We start from the raw sequence: 23,061 nt of genomic DNA on the forward strand, positions 1-23,061 counted from the left end.
GGAAAACCTAAATCAGGATGGCCGGAGACGGGATTGAACCGTCGTCCTCCCGAATGCGAGTCCAGTGTGCTAACCACTGCGCCACCTCGCTCGGTGCGGCATAGTTATCACGACGTTTACGTCAAGTGGTGTGGGCTAAGCGTGGAGACTGCGGCTCACCTTTAGCGTCTGTATGTTGCCGATGGACTTCTTCTTCTTGAACTTGGCGGAGGCGCCCCTGCGCAGCGTCCCGTTGTCGGGGGGCGACATGCCGGCTACCGCCCCCGTCATGGCCCAGTCCCGGCCTCCGAACACCTGCAAACATCAAAACACATTCGCGCTCTCACTCTGCCGTGACAGCTGGGGCGCGCCACATCCGACCACCAGGCGTAATATTTCGTCATGTGGTTACCAAATGATTTTGGTTACCAGCATCCCTAATGTACCATAATTTTTTTGCAGTGTCCTACGTCGAAACACTGGTCAGTGTAAGGGAGTGAAATAAGCATCTACTCAGTTTCAAAATGTTATAATTAATGAAAAACATATTTTTGATCCATAAGTATTCGTCTTGCTGGAGTTGGAAGATCCTGATGACATGTTTTCCGCGTTAGCGATTACATTTGGGCTTTTAAAATTTCGCGTTGTACAGAAATAACACGAGACACACTAGAGATGACACAAAGACCTCCAAATAAGGTTGGGTAAAGGACAGAAAACAAATTCCTTGTGCCTTTCAGAGCGCGGGGTTTAAAAAACTCAAACTAATAAAAATTACCAACAGCTGAGATATATCACTATTATATATCATCTGTTTGTAATTTATAATTTATTAAAGACAAGATTATTTTGTTCAGCCAAGTCTTTGGAATTTGTCACCAAAGCTTATTGTTCAATTGTGTTCTTTCATGTAAAACTGTTGTAATTTGTCACATATTTTATCTAAGTTAAATATCTTAGATGCATTTACACTGAAATAACCCTGCTTGATTTATTCCTATACTAACACAAACAACTTCATCTCTGGAAATGGAGATACTCTGTGTATGCAGCAGTTTAAAATCTTTGATCCAACAAAATTTCACTGCACCACATACTTATCTTTGTACCTGATGATGGCTTAACAACCGAAAACCGCTACGAGTAACAAATAATAAATATTGTAGACTGTTACACCAGTGTTGTGTGTGTTTCATTCATAATACTTGTATTTTATTTAGGATCTTTATGCCTCTCTGGCAAATGATTTCTATATGTGCATGAAAGTTTTGCTTTTCGTCGACTTTAATTCCAAGGTACCTAAATACTTCTTTTCTTTTCACAGGTTGAGCATTTATTCCGCTTGAGGGATATCTCATTCTTGATAATGTTCCTTTTCGTAACATATAAAGTGTTTTGTGCCCTGATATCGTTAGTTTGTCATATACGCACCAGGTGCTTAGTCTTTCAAGAACTACCCTCCTGTTTTCCTGTAATTTAGCCCTTGTTTTAGCAGATACTCTAATTAGCAGATCGTCTGCGTAGGCGATGCAGCCTCTAGTGTTTGTTATACTCTGAAGCTGGTTTAGTAATCGCTCTATGCCAACATACATGAATTCTGCACCACAAACAGAGCTTTGTGGGCAGCCTTTGGTGATATTTTTCATTATTTTCTAATTGCAACTGTCTGTCTGTGCAATAGTCTCGTAGACTATTACAGAGACACAGTCCATCTGTTTCAGTCTTTTGAATAGGGTAGGTCACGACAAATTATCAAAGCCCCAGCTATATCAATCATTATGCCTAAAACATAGTTGTCCTCTAAGATGCTCACAAAATTCATCGCTTGATTTATTGCATCGTCGGTGGATTTCCCTTTCTTGAAACCGTACTTCAGGGGGCTCATGCCCACTAATTGGCTGTGGTCCATCAGGCGGCGGCAGAGAAGCTTTTCCTGTACTTTGTCTAGAGCACTTACCAAACAAATCGGCCTATATTTTTTCGGTTCTCTTGGATCTTTTTCTTGTGCTTCTTTTAGCATAACGATATTCGATAATTTCCAGATTGTGGGCACTCAATCCTGCAAAAGATATCCTTTTAATAACGCTGTTATGTATGACACGATTTTGTCCACAAGCTGATGCAACACTTTGCTAGTATTCTATCAGGTCCTGGTGCTTTCTTCTTCTTCATTATTGACAATCTCATTTCCTGCTGGACAAATGGAATCACAACACTGTTATTCACATGCTGCTCTAATAGTTCAGGGCATGAATCGTCATCCGTGGTGAACACGCTCTTCATTAAGAACCATGTCCCGCCTTTCATAATGTCCAGGTAACCAACCATGAATCGCGGTGAGTTCAGCGTAATTATTATCTTTAAATAAACGTGTTATTTATGTTCCTTTCATTGAGTATTTCTTTTCGTTACGTTCTGTACTATACATAGTAATTATTTCCGTATATAATCCAAGTTTCATCGAGCAACATTACTTGGTAGTGACACATCATGCGAAAGTTGTGGTTACGTGTAATTTAATTTTCTTTGGAAGAAGCTTGATTTTGTAAACTGCCATCAGGTAAAATAAGTAGTATTAGAATGATCACTGACATGCACATTATTTACATTGGTGACTGTGGCGCGCTTTGTTAACATCATGTGACCGAGGTCACCGATGACGTCCGTCACTGATGATGTCACTGATAAGCATGTTGACGTCACTAGGTCAATGACCTTGGTCAGTTGATTTGAACAAAGTGTGTCGAGTCACAAACACAAACATAGTGCGTATGAATGCTAGCAATAATTATACTGCCGTAGTGGCATCTGTTAGCCTTTTGAATTCGTGAGTCAATTTCGGACTTTATGGATTCGTCAGAGTATAGCAGAAGGTCAAGGTAATTAAATTCATTGGCCTTTGTGAGCCTCGTGATAATAAAATAGTACATTGATCTTTGCGAAAGTTGTGTTATTATTTTGCAGAGTATTATTACTTTCCTGATTATAAGATAATGTGAAGCGCATTGTTTTATGTGTATCCATCTGCAGATTCGTGCCTATCGAAACATTTATTATTCGTGCTGTATGAGGTTTTAATAAATTTTCACTGCCAGCTAGTAGTGCTATGTCGCCAGCATATGCAGTTGATACTTGGCTTGCGTTACTACGCAATGCGTACCAAAATAACAAAAACAAAATTTTACTGGTACCCGTACCACGTCGGTGGCTACGTATTTCTTGGTTAACAATTGCTTAAGAGTCTGATTAAGGTAACCGTGTTGGGGCGGAGACGTGAACTCACCCGAATGGCGTCGGCTGTCATGGGTCCCTGGCAGAGGCCCTCGTCGAAGTAGAGCTGCAGGTACTGCTCCTTGAGCCAGAGCATGCGCCGGTCCGTCAGCTGCATCTGCCGCTTGAGGCCGCGCACCACCCAGCACAGCCCCGTGTACCACATCCTGCACACAGCCACCGCCACCGCAAACGTCAGTCACACAGGTGGCGTTGCACGGAAAACTTGCATTTGTTATTATTTGCTCAAGGTGTTCATTTTGCATCGTGTTCACGTGTGAATCTCTCAGATAACCTTAGATTTTGTGGAAGTGATGCTTTTCAAGTATTTGTTTTCTGTCGTACTTAACGTAAGGAACGTAAAAAAGTTGAACTGAAAGAAGGCAAACAGCGATAGAAGGAGGAAAAGTTTCAACGAGTGGAGTGAAGCTACGAAGAAATTCCCTCAGGGTTCAGTTTCGAGTCTGCTCTTATCCCTTACATACGTGAATGACCTTCCACTTATTATGCATTAAGCAGAATTAGTACTTTCTCCAGATGGCACAAGTGTTTTAATTAATTTCCTTAGAAAGAAAAAAACCAAAACAATTATTAATAACGTTTTCAAATAATTCTCATTTGCTTTTCTGAAAATGGACTCTCCGTTATCTTTTTAAAGAAAAGAATAACTCCAAAAATTAATGTAACACATGACTAGGCGTCTTTAAATAGAGTAGCGATTTATAAATTTCAATGTCTAGCGAGAAATCACGAAGACGTTCATTCCTGCAGGGGTCAGTTTTGAGTCCACTCCTGCCGGCCGGAGTGGCCGAGTGGTTCTAGGCGCTCCAGTCTGGAACCGCGAGACCGCTATGGTCGCAGGTTCGAATCCTCCCTCTGGCATGGATGTGTGTGATGTCCTTAGGTTAGTTAGGTTTAAGTAGTTCTAAGTTCTAGGGGACTGATGACCTCAGAAGTTAAGTCCCATTGTGCTCTGAGCCATTTTTCTGAGTCCACTCCTATTCCTTAAATATGGGAGTGATATTCAATTTATTATACGTTTAGCAGAGCTGGTACTTTTTTCAAACGGCAGATGGTTTACATAAAATGAAATGTAATATCCATTGTTATCAAAAGAAAAATCTGAATTAAACTGTTATCACCAGAAACTGGATAATAAAATAACCAAATAGAATACGAAGCTGTTAATCATGTAAGGGGAAGGAAGCCAAATAAATTGTTAACTACATTTTCAAAGAATTCTCAAATGCTTTTCTGAAAATGAATCTCCTTTAATTAAAAAACACACTCTATATTCAATTCTGTACAAGAAATAATTCTACTGGTATAACTGAACTTAGCTAATGTAGACGTTTAGCTTTTTTCAGTAACTGTAAAATTTTACCATGAGTGAGAAATGTGGGCTCTGTCATAGGTCTGTGAGTAATGGGTTACGGTGTGGGATTTGTTCAAAGTATTTTCACTGGGGGGAATGCAGTGGGGAAGTCAGTGGGCATTCTAGCGAGATACTCTCCGGGGAATGCAGAATCCTTAGCAGAATTGAGTTGATAGAGGAGCAGGAGCGTAAGAACTGTGCCCTTCAGGCGCGTTTAACACGAAAAGCAGAGACTAGATAGGTTGAGGGCGGTGAAGGGTGCTGCGGAATGGGAACTGGCAGTCGGCATAAGGCAGCTTGGAGGAAGAGGTAGTCAGACAGTAGTACTTTGCGTATATGCAATAGATCTGACCAACTGTTTGAGATGAGTGGAGAGGAACCTCCAGGAACATGCAGAAAACATGCAGCAGCCCTCAGCAGTTAGGAGGCCTAAGTCAATTGCAATGTCTAACACGAAGAAGAAGGTTCTGCTGCTAGGTATTTCGCATGGTAGCGGTGTTGGCTAGCAGTTACAGGAAGTTTTAGGAGTGACTACCAGGTCACCAGCATTGTGAAGCCTAGTGCAGGGTTGGCTCATGTGACTGACGCATGGGGGAGTTACGTAGGAATTTTATGAAGGAGGATCAGGTAGTGATAGTGGGTGGAAAGGATAGCTACTCAAATTGGTGGCAGTAATGTGCATTTCGTGCAAGTTTCAGCATCATGATCGGCCTCATCTTAATGCGGCTGTTAGGCGTGTTAACATGGGGCTGGAGAGGGACCTGAAGGCAAAGGGCATGGGTCACATTGCAATGATGCCAGTTGAGTCTATCAGTAGATCAGGTTTCACTAGGCATGGCCTGCACCTCAGTAGCTATTGAAAGGGAAGGCTGGCATAACTTATAACAGTGTCATGGGTGGTGGTGGGATCACTCATGGAAAAATTCCTGTAGTGGTTGGTGTTAGAGCTGCATCTTTTTTAGATTGAAGTCAGCTGACAGATATGCCTGCTTAAAGGAAGTCCCTCTAATTAAGGAATCACCTTCAGAGGACGTCATGTTTCCAAGTAGAGAAGGAATCAGTATATTTCATCAAAATATAAAAGGTATTAGAGGTAAAGTTAGTGTACTGCTTATAGATGTTGACTCTGACATGATTGGTATATTCGAGGTCCACTTAAATAATTTGACAATTAAGAGGCTTCCTTTACCAGGATACAGATTAGCTAGCTGTTTTTTAAGTAGTATCTATCAGAGTGGAAGAGTGGCCATGCATGTAAAAAACAGTATTCCGTTTCAGTACATAGGTGTATCATGGCACTGCACTGAACAGATATTTGAATGTTGTGCAGGGGCAGTTGAATTTAGTGAAACTAAACTTCTAATTTTGTTTGTTTGTAGGTCCCCTAATTCTGACTTCAAAGCATTCCTGCTCAAGCTAGAGAGAATTCTTGATTTTCTTTATAGGAAGTACCAGAAACTAGTTATATGTGGTGACTTCTATATTAATTTTGTATATGATTGTGCAAGAAAAAGGATGTTGGTAGATCTCCTAAATTCATATGATCTGATGCAGATTGTGTTTTGTCCAACTAGGGTGCAGAGGAACAGTAGCACAGCCATAGACGACCTTTTTATTCATTCTTCATTACTAGAAGGGCATTCTGTTAGTAAAAAGGTGAGTGGCCTTTCAGACCATGATGCACAAATTTTAGCACTAAAAGGCTTTTGTTCTCAAACAAATGTCACATATAATTACAAACTATGTACGAAAGTCAATCCAACGGAAATACAGAGTTTTTTAAACCTCGTCAAGGAACAAGAGTGGCGGGATGTTTATAGTGCCGATAACGTTGATGACAAATATAATGCTTTCCTTAACACATTTCTCATGCTCTTTGAGAGTTACTTTCCATTAGAACGACCTAAACTGGGCACTAGCAGTAAAAGGCAGCCTGAGTGACTGACTAGTGGGATAAGGATATCATGTAACAAAAAGCAGGAATTATATCAAAATGTTAGAAGTAGTCACAATCAAGCTACAGCAGCCCATTACAAACAGAGGTGTAAGGTGCTTAAAAATGTGACTGGGTTACACAAGGTCGACAATATAAAGTCCGTTCGCAGTAAAAATATTTCTGTTACTGATACATCAGATATATGTACAGTATTTAACGATCATTATCTGAGCATCGCTGGTGAATTAAAAAAAATTTAGTTTCTACAGGGAATCATATAACTCTCTCGGTAAATGACTTTATGAGATTGGTGTCTGAAATACTCCTCTGTGATACAGACAAATGGGAGATTGAGTCAATAACTCAATCACTGAAGGCTAAGGACTGTCATGGATATGATGGAGTGCCTAACAGAATATTAAAGTACTGTGCTGCACATTTTAGCCCTGTACTTAGTCATATTTGTAATTTTTCGTTTACGAATGGTCAGTTTCCTGAGCGATTAAAGTACTCGCTAGTAAAGTCGCTTTATAGAAATGGAGAAAGGGATAATGTAGACAATTTTACACCTATTTCTATGCCATCGGTGTTTGCTAAAGTTATTGCAAAAGCTGTGTACGTAAGGGTAATTGATCATTTTATATCACATGCTATCAAATGTACAGTTCGGCTTTAGAAGTCGTTTAACAGTTGAAAATGCTAAATTCTCTTTTTTCTGTGAGGTACTGGATGGGTTAAACAAAGGGTGTCGAACGCTAGGCATATTTTTTGATTTAACTAAGGCATTTGATTGTGTTGATCACAAAATATTGCTCCAGAAGTAGCAGAATACGGGGATTAGCTCACAATTGGTTCACCTCTTACTTTAACAACAGCCAGCAAAAGGTCATTATTTACAATGCTGAGAATGGCAGTGATGTGAGGTCTGAGAAGGGTACAGTCAAATTGAAGATGCCCCAGGGATCAGTGTTGGGGCCACTCCTGTTCCTTATTTATATAAATGATATGCCCTCTAGTATTACGAGAAACTCTAAAATATTTCTGTTTCCTAATGACACCAGCTTGATAGCAAAGGATGTTGTGTGCAGCAGTGGCCCGGTTTCAAATCGTGCAGTTCATGACATTAGCTCATGGCTTGTACAAAATAAACTAATGCTAAATCACAGTAAGACTCAGTTTTTACAGTTTCTCACACACATTCAACAAAACCCGATGTTTTAATTTCACAGAATGGGCATATGATTAGTGAAACTGAACAGTTCAAATTTCTAGATGTTCATATAGATAGTAAACTATCGTGGAAAGCCCACTTTCAGGAGCTTGTTCAAAGGCTCAATGCTGCCATTTTTACTATTCGAACGGTATTTGAAGTAAGTGATCGTTCGACACGACAATTAGTTTACTTTGGTTATTTTCATTCGCTAATGTCGTATGGTATTATATTTAGGGGTAACTCTTCCCATTCTAAAAGGATATTTTTCACTCAGAAACGGGCGGATCGGGGAATGATTGGTGTAAGTTCGCGAACCTCTTGTCGACCCCTGTTCACTACTCTGGGTATTTTGACAATATTAGCTTACTCCCAAGAATAAGCAGCATTCACTCAGTTAATATTCGGCAGAAATTCAACCTGCATTTGCATCGGACTTCCTTAACTCTTGTGCAGGAAGATGTGCAGTATGCTGCTGCATCCATTTTCAATAAGCCACCATAAGAATTCAAAAATCTTAGCAGTAATCCACGTGCTTTCAAATCTAAACTGAAGAGTTTGCTCATGAGTCACTCCATCTATCCTGTTGAGGAGTTCCTTGAAAAGTTAAGCTGAATCTTATGTTATATTGTTGATTGCGTTCACTTAAACTTATGGCTTGACTTTTTTTGGGTTCATAAACATTTTATTTTTATCTATTATTACTTTTATGTTGTGATTTCAAGTACTGACACGTTCCATGACCTTGGAGATTTGCTCCTCAGTAGGGTCCTATGGAACTTGATGTGTAAATAAAAATAAAAAAACACCAACGATTGATGTAGCACATGAATAGGATTCATTAAGTACTCCAAATTTTTGGGGGTATATATTGACGAAAACTTGAACTGGAAGGAACGTGTTACTGAACTGCTCAATTAAGTTCAGAAACGTTTTCTCTACGTATAATTGCTAGTTGCTGGCCAACAAACAAATCAACATCTAACATATTTTGCATATTTCCATTCATTAACGTCTTATAGCATAGTTTTGTGGGGCAATTCGTCACTCAGAACGAAAGTGATGCCTGTACAAGAGCGAACAATGAGATTAATTTGGGCCGTTCCTCCGAAATCATCACGTAAATATTTTTTCAAAAAGTTACCACATTTTAAGTGATTCTTTAGTAAGTTAATTCGCAGGTGAATTTTGTCATAAATAATCCATCACCATTTAAGAACGATACTAATGCCTATAGCTAGAACATTAGTAGCAAAAATAGTCGTTACTGAAACTGTCAGTGGCACTTCATTGTCTTCAGGTATCCTGTTGTCCAATGAAATCCGTGCAACAAGTGCTCTAAGTCAAGATGTAAGTTTAAGTAGTATCCACATCTAGTGTATTAAGACCGGAATATGCACTAAAGGAATTTCCCTATGTCTGAACCACTCGAAGGGCAATTAGATTGCAAGGAATCAAGTTCTGGTGAGGAGATACGTAACGCCCTGGAAAATTAGTTGCGCCGGCTCATAAACAATTCTTTTTCTACGAGAATTTAGGCATTTTGTAAATGGTGATAAATTTGTGTTGAGTATGGATAAGCTTGAGTTTATGCCGGAAACTGGCACGGCTCTGTGCAGCATATGCACAATAAATAATCTGCAAAAAAATATTTCTGGTTTTTATCCAGTTCACTCTTGTATTTCAGCACGTTTGTGAAGTTGCAAGAATATCGACGCTATCTTTTTTATTTCAATTTTATTAGTGTCATTATATTTGATGTCAACTATGGGCAGTTGATTTACGCTGTAGGAGTATGCCAACACGGTCGTAATGTTAGGTGATTGGCGTAGACCGCGATTCAGTCATGGCAATGAAAAAATTACGAAATACTGCTAAGCACTTTCAACCAAGTGTTGAACGAGATGATTGGTGAATCAGCTATAGAGAAAGCGAGTGGTAGCTTTTGTGCCCCGAGGAACCCCTTGTAAATACGAACAAATGAGACCCAACAACTTATTTTGATATAACCGCGCATTTCAAGACACGAACGAAATTTGTACTGAAGCTAGTTTTTTAAAAGAATTAGTAAAATTTTTCAGGTTCGTTTCCATCAGCGACAGCGTGTTCTACGACCATGTTAATGAGATCCGAGATTGGGGGAAGGGCAGCATCGGCCGAAAATTTTTAATCTTTGTAGCTGTCTTCTGTGCAATTATATTTAAGTCGTGATGACTCATCGTAAATAAAATCGCACGTGGTACCACATTCCCATTAGAAATAGCGAACAGTTGCTGTTTCTAATGGCAATGTGGTACCATGTGCGATTTTATTTATGATTAGTCATTATGACTTGAATATAACTGCACTGAAGGCAGCTACACAGTAGCTGGACTCGATCTGAAGTCGAATTAATAAAAAACAATCAACGGAGTTCAAAACGAAGTGCAGCTCTCTGAAGGTAATTGTAATCAAAAGCTGTTAAGTGTTAGATGAAGAGGCACAATGAACTTTTGTGAGTTACTTGTAACCAGAGAATTGCTGAATTACACCATTCAGGCCGCGCGTGGAGTATCTTGGTAGCGTTGCTTTAAGCTGCTTGGCATACGAGCGAATTTAGGAGACAAAATTGTTCGGTATTTCCTACAAATTCACATGTCCCCGCGGAAATCTTGGGAGCTGGTCTGAGCGGCCGCCCGCTGTAACGACGAAAATTTCATCTCACACCGGTGAAGTAGGCCAGCTACCTTAAGCTACTCCAAAGGTGCAGACACGTACACGCACTGGTGTTACCTTAAACGAAAGAGGAGTCGATACGATACCCGTTTCATTGAACATTCAATAATATCTTTCAAGAAACAATCAATGTGCTTGTAAGTTAAATATTTGTTTTATTCTGCAAGTATTTGGAAGTAACGGATGAACTTCAGTACGCAAGTAAGAAATCTAATTTCCTCTCCGCTGCATATGCGAAGGGAATAATTAAAAAGTGGAAACGGAAAACAATCTTTGTCCAGACCTGACATTTGTCAGAGGATTGAAAAAACAACGTATCTATGCCTTTACATAACTGATTTCTACCAAAAAATTAGAAGGTATTCTGATGAGACAGGATTATGAGGCTCACTGTATCAGTGCAAAAAAAAAAAAAAAAAAAAAAGAGAAATTAGAAAATAAATGCACTATTAAGGATGTTCTAAGTGCCATACCAAGAAAATGTTTAGTTCTATGCGTCAATAACAAAGGTTTTTAGAAACTGATTCTTGCAAAGAAGGAAACAGCAACCACCCGCTGTTAATAATGCTATTTATTTATGCAAATAGTATTTATGCAATTTCGAAAGTACGGGTTCATCTTCAGACTGCTGTTCAAGTTTATATTACATTTGTTCTTGTTTACGTTAGTTGTTGGCTGTTTTTCCAACAACTAATGTAAACAACAACAAATGTAATATAAACTTGGACAGCCGTCGCAAAATGAAACTGCCGGTTCGAAATCGGTGACGTTTGCATTTATGTAAATAAATAGTATTATTAAGTGGGCTCGCCAGGTTAGCTGAGAGCGCTAATGCGCTGCTTCCTGGACTCGGGTAGGCGTGCTGGCCGCGGATCGAATCCGCCTGGCGGATCAACGACGAGGGCCGGTGTGCTGGCCAGCCTGGATGTGGTTTTTAGGCGGTTTTTCACACCCTACTAGGTGAATGCCGGGCTGCTCCCCACGTTCCATCTCAGTTACACGACTCGCAGACATTTGAAAACGATCGTACTATTTTGTGGCTTACACTAGATGCAGACAGCTGGGGTACACTAATTCCGTCTGGGGGGGGGGGGGGGGGGGCGGTGCAGGGTGGCGACAGGAAGGGCATCCAGCCACCCTCTGACACTAACATTGCCAAATCCATAATAACACAGCCTACCCTGTGTGAGTGTGCGACGAAAGACCAAAAGAAAATGATGATGAAATAGTATTATAAACAGTGACTAGTTGCTGTTTCCTTCTTTGCAAAAATCACTTTGTATTTTGTACACAGTCACGGTTTCAAAAAAATTCTGTTTTTGATAAAAGAGGAGGAAGAAAGATTTTTTTCCAAGTGCTATTAATACAAATGCACGTTATATTCGTGATAACGCAAGTACAGAATTACAGCATTAGGTTTGCAACTAATAGAATTATACGCAACAAAAACCACTTCTCATATCTTTTAAATTTTGGAACTCCAGAGGGAAGCACAGTTTGGCACAAGGACCATGCACCAGCCACTAACGCGTGCTCGTAAGACGTTCCCCGTTGTTTGGCACCAGGTTTAAGTCTAGCAACATACAGCAGAGTACCCAGAGTACAAGAGAATTGGCAATACGTTTTGTGAACCAACGTGGGACATTTTCTATTTCCACTTTTCAATTATTCCATAAATCTTAACATTTCGTGCCAGATACCCTAAAGACACACAGTAAATCGTTTCACATATTACTGAAAGTAAGTTCATTTCGGATATTTCTCGAACTCTCCGACAAACTCTGAAGGACGATGGGTTGCACATATATGATGACTTTCTGGGGAGAATCATATTGTTTCTGCAGAAAGGCGACATTGTGTCCCCAAAATAAAGCAGCTTGCCTTATAATTTTGTAAACGACACACAGTCTAGTACACTTCTTGTTATTGTAATGATGAGTTTCGGCCGAATTACGCTATCATCAGACCTAAAACAGGAGGGACATTCAATACGTAACGCAACACATTTCTTCCTGTGCAAATGTCGGTTGAAAAACTGCGGGTGTTGCTGTAGGACATCGTGGGATATTCCCGCTTCAGCCCCAATGGTTCTACGTAATTGCAATAGTTGGCGACTCAATACGTTGCCTTCAAATTGGCGTTTCTGACGGAAATGCGTTCCAAGAAGAACTGAGTTTCTTTTGGAGGAAACCCAGACCATCACAGATATTCGTAAGCGCTTGCAAAATGGCTACGGAGAACTGGCAGTGAACAAAAGCTCGGTGCGTGATTGAGCGAGGCCTGTGTCATCATCGCAACAAAGTCGTGCAAAACTGTCCGATCTGCTGCGTGGCGGCCGGCAGCACACAGCTGTGACTCCTACAGTGTTGGAACGTGCGGACACTCTCACTCGAGGTGATCGATGGATCTCAATCAATTATCTCGCTGCGCAACTAGACGTCTCTGGTGGTAGTGCTGGTACACTCGTCCACCAGTAGGGGTGCTCAAAGGTGTGTGCCCGCCCGGTTCCTCGTCGGCTAACAGAAGACCATAAAAAGCAACGAGGGATCATTTGTGCGAAATTGTTTGCTCGTTACGAAGATGATCTTGACAATTTTTTGTCGAACATGATCATAGGCGATGAAACACGTGTTCATCACTTCGAACAGGAAACAAAACGGCGATCCATGGAGTGGCGCCACACGACCTCTTCTTTGAAGGAGGAGGAGATTAGTGCTTAAAGTCCCGACGAAAACGAGGTCATTAGGGACGGAGCACGGTGAGGGAAGGATGGGGAAGGAAATCGGCTGTGCTCTTTCAAAGGAGCCATCCTGACACTAGCCTGAAGCGATTTACGGAAATCACAGAAAACCTAAATTAGGATGGCCGGACGCGGGTTTGGACCGTCGTCCTCCTGAAGGCGAGTCCAGTGTGCTAACCACTGCGCCGCCTCACTCGGTTCTTCTCTGAAGAAAAAGTTCAGATCCGCATCTCGAGCCGGCGTAGTCATGGCGATGGTCTACTGGGACTCTGAATGGGTTATTCGGTTTGATATCCTCTCCCAAGCTGAAACGATCAACTCTGAAATATATCGTGCTACTCCCAGGAGATTGAAGAAACGACTTCAGCGTGTTCGATCTTCTCCTTCTCCTTCTCCTTCTCCGTGACAACGCAAGGCCTCACACAAGTCTGTGTACCCGAAAGAAGCTCACAAAACATCAATGGACTGTTCAACCTCATCCACCCTACAGCCTGGATCTCGCATCTTCCGACTTCCATCTGTTTGGCCCAGTGAAGGACGGGGAGCAATGCGTGGACGGCGGGTGGTTATTGATGCAGGAAGACTTTGGCTCCTACGTCGACCAGTAGAGAGGTATCATGCGAGCATACAGGCTCTCCCAGTAAGGGAGCGTAAGACTGTTGCATTGAACAGAGATTACGTTGAAAAATAGGGTCCTATAGCCAAAAGAGTGGGGAATAACATGGTGTATAGGAATACTGAATAAAATCAACCTGAGTTCACAAAAAATGTGTTGCATCACTTACTGAAGGTCCCTCGTATAAAGAGGAGGATACCTATCACCGGTATCAACCGGTGCACATCCTCAAAACTGTGCTGAGGAGGCAAAACATTATGACCATCAGTTTAATAACGTGCTGGTCCACCTCTGGAACGCGATACAACAGTGATTCTGCGTGGCATGGATTCTACAAGTCCTTGGTAGGCTTCCGGAGGTATAAGGCACCAGACGTGTACTCTGAGGTTCAGATAGTTCAAATGTCTCTGAGCGCTATGGGACTTAACATCTGAGGTCATCATATCCATAGAACTTAGAACTACTTAAGCCTAACTAACCTAAGGACATTACACACAACCATGCCCTAGGCAGGATTCGAACCTGCGACCGTAGCAGTCGCGCGGATCCGGACTGAAGAGCCTAGAACCGATCGGCCACAGCGGCCGGCTGCGCGCTGAGTCACGCAATTGCCGTTAACTACGAGCCGATTGTTTGTGGGCACGGAGAGCATCCCAGCTGTGTTGCATCATATTCAAGTCAAGGTGAATTTGACCACCTCATCGTGAGCTCACTGTCATGATTTTTAAACTACAGTAATACGATTCCGGCCTTGCAAGGCCATTTATCATGCTGGAAGACGCATTCACCACCAGGGAAGACATCAAGCATGAAGAGATGCATGCGATCCCCAAAAATGTTCACGCAGATCACAGCCTTCATGGTGCCCTGATTACTATCACAGGTCCCATGGAAGCCCAGCTGAATGTCTCCCATAGCATTATAATGGTCCCACTGCCCTGCGTCCTTGATGTGGTGCGTATTTCGAGCACCCGGTCGCTTGGATGACGGAATATCCGGACACTCCCAGCGACATTGCGTAACAAAAAAATGGTTCAAATGGTTCTGATCACTATGGGACTCAACTGCTGAGGTCATTAGTCCCCTAGAACTTAGAACTACACTCCTGGAAATTGAAATACGAACACCGTGAATTCATTGTCCCAGGAAGGGGAAACTTTATTGACACATTCCTGGGGTCAGATACATCACATGATCACACTGACAGAACCACAGGCACATAGACACAGGCAACAGAGCATGCACAATGTCGGCACTAGTACAGTGTATATCCACCTTTCGCAGCAATGCAGGCTGCTATTCTCCCATGGAGACGATCGTAGAGATGCTGGATGTAGTCCTGTGGAACGGCTTGCCATGCCATTTCCACCTGGCGCCTCAGTTGGACCAGCGTTCGTGCTGGACGTGCAGACCGCGTGAGACGACGCTTCATCCAGTCCCAAACATGCTCAATGGGGGACAGATCCGGAGATCTTGCTGGCCAGGGTAGTTGACTTACACCTTCTAGAGCACGTTGGGTGGCACGGGATACATGCGGACGTGCATTGTCCTGTTGGAACAGCAAGTTCCCTTGCCGGTCTAGGAATGGTAGAACGATGGGTTCGATGACGGTTTGGATGTACCGTGCACTATTCAGTGTCCCCTCGACGATCACCAGTGGTGTACGGCCAGTGTAGGAGATCGCTCCCCACACCATGATGCCGGGTGTTGGCCCTGTGTGCCTCGGTCGTATGCAGTCCTGATTGTGGCGCTCACCTGCACGGCGCCAAACACGCATACGACCATCATTGGCACCAAGGCAGAAGCGACTCTCATCGCTGAAGACGACACGTCTCCATTCGTCCCTCCATTCACGCCTGTCGCGACACCACTGGAGGCGGGCTGCACGATGTTGGGGCGTGAGCGGAAGACGGCCTAACGGTGTGCGGGACCGTAGCCCAGCTTCATGGAGACGGTTGCGAATGGTCCTCGCCGATACCCCAGGAGCAACAGTGTCCCTAATTTGCTGGGAAGTGGCGGTGCGGTCCCCTACGGCACTGCGTAGGATCCTACGGTCTTGGCGTGCATCCGTGCGTCGCTGCGGTCCGGTCCCAGGTCGACGGGCACGTGCACCTTCCGCCGACCACTGGCGACAACATCGACGTACTGTGGAGACCTCACGCCCCACGTGTTGAGCAATTCGGCGGTACGTCCACCCGGCCTCCCGCATGCCCACTATACGCCCTCGCTCAAAGTCCGTCAACTAAACATACGGTTCACGTCCACGCTGTCGCGGCATGCTACCAGTGTTAAAGACTGCGATGGAGCTCCGTATGCCACGGCAAACTGGCTGACACTGACGGCGGCGGTGCACAAATGCTGCGCAGCTAGCGCCATTCGACGGCCAACACCGCGGTTCCTGGTGTGTCCGCTGTGCCGTGCGTGTGATCATTGCTTGTACAGCCCTCTCGCAGTGTCCGGAGCAAGTATGGTGGGTCTGACACACCGGTGTCAATGTGTTCTTTTTTCCATTTCCAGGAGTGTAGTTAAACCTAACTATCCTAATGACATCACAAACATCCATGCCCGAGGCAGGATTCGAACCTGCGACCGTAGCGGTCCTGCGGTTCCAGACTGCAGCGCCTTTAACCGCACGGCCACTTCGGCCGGCACATTGCGTAACAAGAAACTTTATCCATTCGCCCAAACGACAAGTTTCCATTGTTCCACCGCCCAGTCGCGCCCATCCTATGCCCACCGCAATAGCAGTTGACATTGTCGTTATGTTAACATGGAAAAACATGGTGGTCGTCCGCGGTGGAGTCCCATACTCAGCAATGTGCGCTGAACGGTATGCTCCCAAACTTTTGTGCCTGCACCAGCATCGTACTCTATCGTCGGATGTGCCATAGATCATCACCTATCCAACTTTACAGAAGGGGCAAGCCTCCGATGTCCAAATACTATAATTATTCTGCTTGTGGTTCTACCGTCTTTCAACCATTTTCCACAGATGCTCACAATAGCGTCTTGGTGGTCGGTCCTAAGCGCCGGGCCAGTACAACTTGCCCCTTGTCACAGTTTCCTATGTCAGCTGATTTCCCCTTTTGTGGTCCGTATCGATAGTGTGAAGCGTATGCTTTCCTGAAAATCTAATGGTAGTTTCTTGGTCCACAGCTTTTGAACCTTTTTTAAATATTTTAGTTCATGTAGCTCTTATTGATTTTAGCATAGAGGTGTGCACGAACGCAGTGTGCTACGTTATGCGCAGAGACTGGCGGAACATATGTCGCCTATTTGCCGTCTTTCTAGTGCTCTTGTCGGTGTCAAAGCACTTGCTACACCGGCGCTCTCCTGGCAGGTAGCAAAATGCTGGGACGTGTTCCACATGCAAACTGCATTTCTGCCGGTAAATTCCTCTCGAATAATTGATGTACACGCAGCACTGCCGTTCTCTATTGAGTTACTAATACCAGGCGTGTATTCATTCTTCGTCCCATAATGAACACTGCGATAGCAAGACGTGTGTCATCACACGTGCACTAACAGGAAAAATTAACACTTATCACTCAAAACACACAACATGCGAGTTAGACTACAGTGCCACTACTGGCAGACGCGTCGAGTGGTACGTTTCCTTACACACATAACTATTGCATCTCTAACTGCGAGTATTTCTCATTTTTACAGCATTATTTTTATCAGCTGTGTTTCCCACATCAACTGCCTTTCTTCCTACACGATTCAGGCCAGCTCCTTGGTATCGGCCGTCGACGAATGTCTAAAATTTATCAGCCCTTGTGTTTGTACCTCTAACCTCCACTTTTTATTTCTCCATAATTACGTTTAATCTTCTTCTGTGCAGTATTAATTTTGCTCAATAATCTGTTTCTCAGTTTCTCTACATGTCCATATTATTAATTATCGTTTTGCTTTTTTGAATTTCCCGTGAAATTCATTTCTTAGCATCCTACACGAAGCTTAGCCATAGACATTTAATTATCACCTCGAAAAAAAGCCAAGCTAGGTAATTAATTTATTGTTGATTTGGGATGGACAGAAATATGAAAACATCAAAAACACATCTGATTACCACGTTTAATACCTCGTGAGAAAACCGTTGGCATTAAAACAGCTTCGAAGAGTTTCGGTATACAGGTCCTATGCGGTTTTCAACGGAATCTGGTATCGTTCTTCCTGCAAACCAGTAGCAAGTTCAGGTACAGATGGTATATGTGAGATGGATAGCGTTCACGCATTCTCTTCCCCTAAGCAGACCACAAAGGATCAATAATATTGAAATCTGTTGACTGTGGTGACCAAGGGAGTCGCGAAAATTCATCCTCGTGCTCACAAAGCTAGTAACGTCTGATGCGAGCTGTGCGCACACAAGTCCTGTCGTCTTGGAACACAGGATCAACCATGGGATGGAACTGATAAGCCAAAATGGTCACTTAATCCTTGCCAGTAATGCGACCTTGCGGAGTAACCATGGGGCCCTTGGAATACCACGATGTGGCTGTCCAAATCATCACCGAATTCCCATCATGTTTCACTCTTGTGACGTAAAGTCGGCCAGAAGTTAGAAACAGTGTGAAACAACACTCATACTCACAGGGTTCGCTAGTGCGATGTTTAGTTCTGCAGTGACTTTCGCAGCTGTCGTCCTCTTAATTTTTCGTCAGAGTCCTCTTCAATGACCGCCTGTCACAATCATTCAACACACACTTTCGTCCGCGTTGTGACTTAGCGGATGATGTTTCTCCTCTTTGCCTATAAGCGGTGTAAATCTTCTATACGGTGGCTCTTGAAACACCGAACACGTCAGCTGCCTTGGTTACAGAGGCACCCACCATAATAGCACCAATAATTTTCCCACATTCGAATGCTCTGACTTCGAACATTATGCACTCAAAACTACACAAAGCACTGTCCTGACCACGACTGAGACTTGCAACGTATTGAGGACAGTATACAGGCCGTCCATGGTGAAGTACACCAGTGCAAACTGCAAGGTTGGGTAGCATCTGAATTTTTGTTTAAGTATGCATTTTTCGCGGTGTTGCCATATCTTTGTCCGCCCCTCTACACGTCTGCATTAATGGTACACATGCTCCAAAACGTCGCAACACGGTGCTAGATAAGCCAAAACAAAGTGGCTCAGGCCATATATAAAGTGGAGTACTGTGCGGTAATTCATTTGCTGCGCATGAGGAGAGGGGAGGGGGCTACAACGCTGCTGTTAGTCTTGATAAGTTGGTGGGAGTGCACGTCAGCAATACACCATCATATGACACAATGGTTATGTCGTGCAGTCGTTTTCAATGTGACTGAACAAGTTTGAATGACGAAGAACGAAGTGGCAGACCATCTGTCTGTTAATAGCTGGGAATCGCAAGCATGGTGAAACCATGGAGCTCCAAGACCGGCATACCAGAGACGAGACAACAGTGGAAAAAGAGGAAATCAGTCATGGAGCAGTTTTAATCGTCTTGCACGACATTTTGAATGAGACAAAGATTGTCGTCCGCTGCGTTCAGCATTGCTCACACCTATTCAGAAACATAGGGAATGTTGCAGCTCTATTAGACCCATCCAAGCCACCTCACTACCATGGACGAGTTCGGGGTGTACCACTGTGACACCGAAACAAATAAGCGAATCAGACAATGCAAACATGTGGGTTTGCCACCGCCGAAAAAGGTGGAGACCCATCCGTATTGGGCAAGGTGATCACATGTGTTTTGGGACTACCATGATGTGGTACAAACCCATGATTAATGAAAAGCCGCTCCACTTGCTTTTGTAAGAACTTTATTAACTTCACAAGAGACTTTATACGAGGTATGTCCACAAAGTAAATTCCGTTTGGTTATACAAAACAAACGTGTACAGATACAGAAATAATATTTATTGTTCAAAAATCTACAACTGTTAAACTACTTTTCTACATAGTTTCCGAAATTTTGTAGGCACTTGTCATAGCGTGGCACAGGTTTTTGTGTGCCTTCTTCATAGAAGGTTGCCACCTATGTACTCAACCACGTGGGAACATGTTCTTTCAGTTCGTCATCATCGTTGAAGCGTTGATCACCAAGGACAGATTTTAGGTGTAAGAAGAGATGAAAGTCGCTAGGAGCGAGGTCCGGGCTGTACGGAGGATGATCAAATGCGCCCCAGTGAAATTTCCTTAAGAGTTGTTTGGTCACATTCACCGTGGAGGTCAGGCATTATCGTAAAAAAAACACCGCCTTTTGACAGTAATCCTCGGCACTTGTTCTGTACTGCGCGGCGCAATTTCTTAATGGTCTCGCAGAAACCATGTGCATTGATTGTTTGGCCTCGTGGTGAGAAATCAATCAACAAAATGCGATTTCTGTCCCAAAAAACGGTGCACATGACTTTTCGAGGTGTCAAAATTTGCTTAAGCTTAACCTTCGTTGGGAATGAAGTGTGCTTCCATTCCATTTATTGCCGTTTTGTTTCAGCGGTGTCGTCGATACCCAAGTTTCATCCCCCGTGACTGTCCTAGAAAGAAAACCATCGACTTCTTCACTGTAGGGTGTCGAAAACTGAAGTGCACTGCCCATCCGTCGTTTTTTGTGTTGTTCAGTAAGAATTTTGGGTACCCAATGTGAACAAAGTTTTCGAAATTTAAGTTTTTCATAACAATTTCATGAATTAGTGATTGTAAGATTTGTGGAACTTCCATAGCAAGGGCGCTAAGTGTAAACTTATGGTTGTGCTTGATCTTCTCTTCAATTGTGTGAACCAATTCATCAGTAACCACAGACGGACGTCCACTTAGGTCATCATCGTGCACTTGATCACGTCCTTCATTGAACAGTATGACCCATCTTCTAACCATTGAATCATTCATAGCATTTTGTCCGTAAACTTCGCAGATTTGCCGATGAATTTCCTTTGGTTTAACTTTCTTTGCATTTAGGAAACGAATCACAGATCTGATTTCACACGCGGCGGCATTTTCAGTTACGGCTGACAATATAAAGAAGCACTTCAAAGCACACGTCGGCAGTAGCGATCTGAAAATGAAGTACATGTCTTCTCCTTGAGTCAGAGTAACTGCCGCGCACGCTCGGAACTGCGATCGTAGCGCTGCCGCAGATGGAAATAGAAACGGAACTTACTACGTGGACGACCCTCGTATTAGGCCATTATCAAGTGTATCTGAAAGTCACGCTGTAGAGCAGCAGTCAAATTAATCAGTTCATTTGACATTGCATCTGTACAGCATAACTTCCAGATACACTTGATAATGGCCTAATTTAAAGGCCAGAACCAGTCTTGTGAACTTAATGAAGTTCTTAAAAAAGGAAATGGAGTGGCTCTTCATTAACTGAACATCAGTTGCGGAATCAGAAGCACCTCCGTCCAGACATGGAGAAAATAACGAAGTCGTGATATTCATAAATGGGAAATCGACACAGGAGCATACTACCGAATTTTCCTGGCAAGGTTATGTCAGGCTGTCAAGACGAAGTTGCGCAGTAAGATCTCCGATCGGGTGTTTTTCTTCCACGGAGACTCCCCAGCTCATTCTGCACTGTACCCAGTTAGATGTGCTGCTTCTTTGAGCGATTAAATTATGGTTACTTATGGACATGCTGTCTACGTTTCAGAACCCTGATTGTGTGGAATAATTACTTATTCGTAAGTCACATTGAATTGTTTTTATGTAACTGTCTGCAGCTCGTGGTCTTGCGGCAGCGTTCTCGCTTCCTGCGCACGGGGTCCCGGGTTCGATTCCCGGCGGGGTTATGGATTTCTCCTGTCTCGAGATGACTGGGTCTTGTTGTGTCGTCATCATCATCATCATTCATCCCCTTTACGGTCGGAGGAAGGCAATGGCAAACAACGTCCACTAGGACCTTGCCTAGTACGGCGGTGCGGGTCTCCCGCATCGTCCCCTACGCTCCTCGGAGTATGGGACCTCGTCATCATCATGCTTAACATATTGCAGCGCGTTTCGAGGAGGGCCTGCTCATCTTCAGCCGTTTGTACATACAGAAAATTGTTACTTAAAAATAAAATGTCTTAAACTAAATTAACATAGGACTCTTGTTCATTGTTATCTGCTGGTGTAGCTGTTGGGATACTTGTCTGGAGAGGGGTGGTGGTGAAATTGATGTCCAGCGATATCTTCTGCTGGTGTGGTGGGGCTGCTGTGTCTTAACGAGACTTTCGTGTAAACGGCTCAAGATGAACAAAACATGCTCGAAACGCGTTGCAGTGTTGTTAAATTAAACATAAAAACAGATGTTACTGGCAGGAGAAAATAAAAGAAAGTAATTAAATTTTGCCTCGCCTCCGCAGTCTCTTGACATGATGCCCAGTGACTTCCCCCTCCTCCCTCCGGTGAGAAAAGCATTGCGTGTCAGGCATTTCAAGAAATACGACATGGTGATATTCTAGGTGTATTGATTGGTGAGCAATTAAAACGCAGGCTTTTACAATCAAGCCCTCTGGCAAGTCATGCATCGCCGTGAAAAATGTGTCACATAGAAGGTAAATGTATAGGGAAGGACTAAAAACAAAACCAAGTGTCGCCGTCGCAGTCTGATTTTTTTCGACGCGATAGATACAATTTTATGACTACATCTTGTACTGGCGAATTGTCATCTCATCGTTCACTTCCTAATAATTATTTCTTTCCTCAATGAGAAGACATAATTGCAGAACGATCCATGGATTTTCGGCGCCTTATTTCGCTTGGAAGAGGTCAGATTCTGGGGTAACCTATCGCAAGGTACAGTCCATCTCCGAGGGGCCACGTCCTTTGAGCTTTTGTGTGTGGAGTGTGGAGCTAAAACACTAGTAGGTTAAGGTGGGGTGAAGTGCTTTCTAAAGAAAACTGAATATTTACCAAACCATGGTTATTCACAGAAGCTTGTCGGTTACTTATTTGGAACGTACATTTTATAAGGTATCGCACCAAATATTTCTAAATGAAACAGAAAATAATATATAGGAGCTACATGCGTTTTGAGGCTTACAGAGTGACCACTTTCCTCTAAGTAAGGCACTAATGTGGCCATTGCCATCGCAACAGCATCCCAAGTGTACTGTTCTGGTTTTTGGATATATTGTCTAGGCATTTTGATGCCCTAGCATATGAAACTTTACCAAGTGGCTGGAGCAGACCATTTTAGACCAAATTTTTCTATTAGTCTAAATAAAACAGAACAAAGAGGGTTTTAAATAGTACAAATTAATCAAC

At 43.1% G+C, this 23,061-nt stretch overlaps 1 protein-coding gene across 1 annotated transcript in view; it reads right to left on the reverse strand.

The window, feature by feature from the left end:
• LOC124595259 (1-phosphatidylinositol 4,5-bisphosphate phosphodiesterase epsilon-1-like) overlaps positions 1-23,061 on the reverse strand; it is a 453,437-nt gene that overhangs the window by 110,958 nt on the left and 319,418 nt on the right. The window contains exons 11-12 of the mRNA XM_047133927.1: positions 3,263-3,416; positions 160-294 (exon numbers count right to left, since the gene is read on the reverse strand). Of these exons, the coding sequence (XP_046989883.1) occupies positions 160-294; positions 3,263-3,416 (289 nt within the window). The remainder of the gene's footprint in view (positions 1-159; positions 295-3,262; positions 3,417-23,061) is intronic.

The sequence above is a fragment of the Schistocerca americana genome, chromosome 2 (genome assembly GCF_021461395.2).
Source record: "Schistocerca americana isolate TAMUIC-IGC-003095 chromosome 2, iqSchAmer2.1, whole genome shotgun sequence".
In the NCBI taxonomy this organism is placed as follows: Eukaryota; Metazoa; Arthropoda; class Insecta; order Orthoptera; family Acrididae; genus Schistocerca; species Schistocerca americana.